Source organism: Glycine soja, chromosome 20 (assembly GCF_004193775.1).
Source record: "Glycine soja cultivar W05 chromosome 20, ASM419377v2, whole genome shotgun sequence".
Taxonomy (NCBI): domain Eukaryota; kingdom Viridiplantae; phylum Streptophyta; class Magnoliopsida; order Fabales; family Fabaceae; genus Glycine; species Glycine soja.
Window position 1 is genome coordinate 43,801,521 of NC_041021.1, and position 5,931 is coordinate 43,807,451.

At 29.6% G+C, this 5,931-nt stretch overlaps 1 protein-coding gene across 1 annotated transcript; it reads right to left on the reverse strand.

The window, feature by feature from the left end:
- Positions 1-977: 977 nt before the first annotated feature.
- LOC114403692 (40S ribosomal protein S18-like) lies at positions 978-2,908 on the reverse strand. The gene is made up of 4 exons (XM_028366804.1): positions 2,768-2,908; positions 2,479-2,639; positions 2,191-2,379; positions 978-1,314 (listed from the first exon to the last, which is right to left on the reverse strand). The coding sequence occupies exons 1-4, from the start codon at positions 2,768-2,770 to the stop codon at positions 1,209-1,211; spliced, it is 459 nt and encodes a 152-aa protein (XP_028222605.1). The 5' UTR covers positions 2,771-2,908; the 3' UTR covers positions 978-1,208.
- Positions 2,909-5,931: the final 3,023 nt, after the last annotated feature.

Here is a 5,931-nt window from a genome sequence, read left to right on the forward strand (position 1 = left end):
TACTTCACCTCTAAATATAGTGATAAAAAAATAATGTAAGTTGCATGGAATAATAATCTATGAAAACTGATATTGTTGGGTCTACTAATATACACTACACTATGTTATACGCTTCTCTTCAGCAAAAAAAAATAAAACTAATATACACTATGCTAACAACCACTGCGAGCAAGACACTTCATTGATTAAGCAATTGAAGTCCACTGAAATAGCCATTAGAGAGCAACCTTGGCAAGATACTAGTGTTTTTATTTTCTGTTTTTAATTTTTAATTGTGACCTCTATTTTTAAATATTTGTAAAGGAGATAGAAGAAAGAAAACAAAAATATTTGAAAACAGGATTGAAATCAAGGTGATACTGGTAAGACTCAATACCTACGGGGCTTGAATGGTGCTTGTGTTGCCCAATACAGTCATCGCTAAGTACTCGTTGGGGCATTTTCACAAGTTACAATGGTTGATCAGTTCACTACCCAAAGGCCACATTTTTTTTTTATTTTTTAAAGTAATTTGAAAATATTTTTTTAAAGGAGATTCACAGTAATTTTTTTAGAATTATTTTTCATCCTCATTATTTTTTTAAGATATAATAATTATATTAAATAACTAATCTTAATAATAAAAATAAATAATTTTTTTAATCATTAAATATTATTTGATTAATTCAGTACTGGCCCAATTTCTAAAAGCATGGATGGATTTCTAACCATAAAAACACATTTTAGCTCTTAAATTAAATAAAACCCACAAATTTGCAAATTTTAACCAATTTTAACTAACACGGAAAAAAAATATTACTAAAATTAACATTTCTCTGACTATTTAGAGTTGGGATATAGTTTTTTCAGCACCTTTCGTGATCAAGCATCAACATTTCCGTATGTGAAAACTACGTACGAAACCACTAGCAAAATTCAATATGTCTCCTAATTTATTTACTAATTATAGTACTTGAATTTGAAATGACGAAATTTTCCTTCCCGGATCAAACTGAATTCGTAATTTCAAAAATACTATTCAAGGTTCTCTACAACTAAGAAAACCAACATCATTTAACTAATCGGAATCTCAGATGCAAATAACAAACAAAATTGAAATTGTCAAGCCATTTAACAACGGATACAAAGTTGGTATGATGCAAAACATGTAGTGTACTTCAAACATGCCTCCTAAACAAAATCTAATATCCAAGCCAAAACATAATAGCTTAACGCTTCTTAGAGACCCCAACAGTCTTTCCCCTGCGGCCAGTAGTCTTGGTGTGCTGACCACGGACACGAAGGCCCCAGTAGTGCCTCAAACCACGGTGGTTTCTGCATAATAGTAGGGATATGATTTTCAGCTCATTAGCCAATATTTTTTTAATCAGGCAGACAATGCCCACACAAAAATCTGAGGACAACCAGAATTTTATTAATCAGACAGTGCACACATTCTACAGAGAAATCCTTGAGAAAATTGACAATTATGGAATTTGACTAGTAAAAATATATGGTGGGGTTGGGCTAGATCATCTCAATACAAATCTATCCCAATATCTACATGAATAACCAATTGAGTGCAATGATGTCAATACAACAAATGGTTATAGAGCATATTTCAATTAAGCTTTTTTAAAAAAAATAATTGCTTTTTTGTCAACATCATGAGAAAGCTTTTGAAAAATATAGTATCATTTACCCAAATTGATCTCTCCAGGTAAAACATGCACTCAGAGCACACTAAGCAATATTTGTAAATTCAATTGCAACTAAATACAGCAAAACCAAATTATAGTCATTGGTCAAGAAAGCCAGCAAACTACTTATGGATAGCTTCTTTCAAAGAGATTAAATTCCACTACAATTAAGATAAACACCGTATTAGGTAAAGAAAATCATATCATTAATCTCTATGAAATCTCAGACAAACGGAACAGGCAAACAGATACATCATCCTAACACAAATCAAACAAACAACATACAACAAAATCTAATCCAACAACCAACAGATCCGCATCGAATAGACACCCCACAGATTCAGCAGTCAGCACGATTCAACGTAGCAAACAAACCACACGTATCATTAGACTTCGTCAACAAAAGCAAAAAACTTATTCTCAATTCGAACAACCAAACATTATACTTGATAACAAAATTGAACAACTCAACTATGAAATGATAGACAGTTAACAAAGGTTAATGAGTGACCTGATCTTCTTTAGTCTCTCTAAGTCATCCCTGAGCTTCATATCAAGAGCATTAGACACAACCTGAGAGTACTTTCCATCCTTGTAATCCTTCTTCCTGTTCAAAAACCAATCCGGGATCTTGAATTGCCTAGGGTTCGCCACCACAGTCATCACACTATCCAACTCTGCAGCACTCAACTCACCAGCCCTGACAAACAAACAAACAAAAACACCCAATTTCAACAATAACCACAAAAACATGCGAATCAACGTGCAATTGAACTCAACAAATTTTTAAAAAAAACACCTTTTGTTCATGTCAACATCGGCCTTCTTGCAAGCGATGTTGGCGAATCTCCTTCCAATACCCTTGATGGAGGTCATAGCGAACATTATCTTCTGCTTCCCATCCACGTTGGTGTTCAGCACACGCAGAATGTGCTGGAAATCCTCGTTCGCCACCAGAGACTGCAACACAACACAGCACAACACACAAAAAAAACAAATTCAGTTACCGATTAAGGGTTCCTCAAAGTAAAATCCTTTTTTTTCAATTAACGTCGCGCTCGGAGAGGTTCGATGAAATGGGAACGTACCATTTTTCGCCGCGGAAGTGTTGTTGTTGTCGGAGAGTGACTGTCGCCGCCGATGCTGTTGGTGCTGGCCGATTGAGGATCTGAAATTCTAGGGTTTGGGATTGAGTTGATGATATATAGTGTGCCGCGACTGAGCTAGGGTTTTGTTGTGTGGGCCACTGAGAACGACGTCGTTCGAGTTATAGGAATTTGCGGGCTTGGTCTGCTCCGTTGGCCCATTTCAGACCTGTTTTTGGGCTTTCTTTTCTTTCTTAAAAAATATGACTAAAATGTAATTTTTGTATGCAGTTTTTAAAATTCATAATTTTAGTTATTTTCATTTTTAATTTAGATATTTTGTTTTCATTTTAAAAAAATATAATTTTAGTTTCCATGATCAATTTTAGATGTTGAGTGTGCATTTTTTAATTCTTTTCAATATTAATGTAGTACATAAGTTCACATTTAAAATTAGTCACAAGAATTAAAATCATGAATTTTTTTAAAAGTAAGAGACGAAAATGTCTTAATTAAAAAATGAGAGATTAAAATCGTGAATTTTTAAAAAATATGGGACAAAATGTATCAATTAAAAAATAAAGAGACTAAAATTATGTTTATAATAATATTATTTTAGTAACATATTTCATATAGCATTTTCAAATACTTGGACCATTGTTATTTAACATAGTATGATTATTAAGCTATGTTATTCCACAAACTTTTTTCTTGTGATAAATATGACTATCCAGCTCATAGGATACACATTCCTATCAAATATTATATTGTGGCATTAGAGATTTTAGAATTCTTATGTTGTTGATGTCATATGATTGAAATTGTTGTTGTAGTATTGATGATTCCTACTTTAATTATTGGTCAATATTATCCAAGTAGGAGAATATTAAAATATTTGTTCTAGATTGGTATCAATCAATAGTTTTTATATTATCTTTTAGAATCATTAATCAGTAATTAAAAGATATTGTAAACATCATATGTAATATATGAATTATTTTAAATGAGATTATGAATAAGATTTAACCATGTGGTGGGTTGAGTCAATCATTTATTTAGTAAATAGTCCATTGAGAGGTTTATATCTACCGGTGGATGATCATGAATTTATTACCACATTAATCAAATTTACTTTCAATGACTATCTCTCTCACTCACTCACATTCTCTTAAATAGGCCCTTAAAAAGTTGAAATCAATTATCTCAAGAGTAATCTAAAAGTTTCTATCACCAAGCCATACTCATAAAAATAAATGCAAATTGAGATTAGTGTTCCATAAATTTATACCGATATAATTACATGCTATAATTTGTATTTAGGTGTCATTCTCATTATCGTTATAATTCTTATCAATTAAATGTCTCATTAAATTAATGACATTGTAAATTAAACCTTAATTAGGGATGAAAAAAATATTCGCACGTGTAGATGTCTGTGGATAAAATCCATTATAGATACAAGATGAATACTTAAATAGGTATCCACGGATAATTCAAATAAAATATTTGTTACCTGTTAATAAGCGGAGCAACGAGCGGGTACGCGCTAAATACGCAAACTACCCATAATACATACCTTACTTATGCCTTTGCACAACCATGTCACATATTTTAACTACACGACTTAGATTTTTAGTTCTTCAATCTCTGGTTCAAATGCATCATGATATCTCACTTTCACCGTCTCTAGTCCACTTACTCGGAAGCATGGTACTTTATTATTATTTTTAGATTTATGAAACTGAATTATTTTAGTTTGTTATTTTTTATTTGAATGTACTTTATTGAAGCATTTTAAACTTAAATTTAATTATTAAATGAAATAACCTCAATTAGTTTAATTGAGTAGAGTAATCATGTAAAATTTTTGAATAATTTTTTTTAACATTTAAATTGTTTTTTTAAAGAAATTATCAGGACAAATTAAAAAAATTATAATTAAATTGTATTTTAAAATATTTTTAACTATTATTTAAAAAAATATTCATTGATGTTTATGAATATCAACAAATGTTAAAAAAAATTCACAAGTATCCACTTAACAAGTACCCACACAAGTATTAATAAGATACATGACAGATATTTATTTATTTCTGACAATTTTTAATTAATACTTGTATTCATCCCGTTGTCTTCCCTATCCTTAATATATCTCAATGAATTAATGACATTGTCAATTTACCCTTTGTATATCTCACAGAATCAATGTTGTCCCCTATATAGACTCACCCACAATAGAAAATGATAGAACACAATGGATCAGACAATGTTTAGTTTTGAAACCAACCTGGTGCCTTAAACTTGACATTGGTTGAAACATAGTTATTCAAGCCATTATAACAATGTTCCTTCTTTTTCAATTTTTCAAATGTACTGCAAAATTCACTTAATAATATTGTATAAACTTTCAAAAAATAAAATATGTTTTTATTCCTCAATTTATCTTGACTTCTATTTTTAATTCCTCATAAATTATTCCGTTTTGTTTTTAGTGTCCGGCCTTAAATTGATGTGACGGACAAGCAATGTTTAATTGTTGCAAATCCTTAGCAGAATTAAACCACAAAAAATGTTGGAAAAAAAAAACCCAAGCACCAAATTTTTGAAACCAGCAGAAATGTTAAAAAAAATAAATATTTAGACTGACAACAAATTTGTAGCGGTTAAAACTTAAAAGCCACCAAAATCTTAAACAGAAAATTTCCACATACGCAATTTGTAACAGTAAAATATTTTTATTTATGTTTAATAAAATTAATTAAAAAATTAACATATTAAATTATAAATATTTAATAAAATCAACTGTTGAAATTACTAAAAATTATAAAATGATAAATAATACAATCATGATTTATTTTAAAAAAATAATAAAAAAATAAATAAATGTATTGAGAATAAAAATAAAAAAAATATAAAAAAAAACTAATGATTTAAAAAAGGTTAAAAACTACTTAAAAAAACTTATTTATCGAATAACCAAACAATAATAAAAAAACTAAAAACTTAGTTAACAATACTTATGTTCCATCGTTTAATCTTGATTTCTGTTTTTAGTCTACTTGAACCAGGGAACAAAAACATTTTACGCACTTTGAAAATAATAAAGAAAAAACACAAATCTTTAGTAAAAAGATGAAAGCCAACAACAATCTCACAAAATTAAAAGA

Coding starts and splice junctions, on each gene's coding strand:
- LOC114403692 (XM_028366804.1), bottom strand. Junction 2,380..2,478: donor GATGTTGACATGAACAAAAG/GTGTTTTTTTTA, acceptor TTTGTTTGTCAG/GGCTGGTGAGTTGAGTGCTG. Junction 1,315..2,190: donor GAGAGACTAAAGAAGATCAG/GTCACTCATTAA, acceptor ACTATTATGCAG/AAACCACCGTGGTTTGAGGC.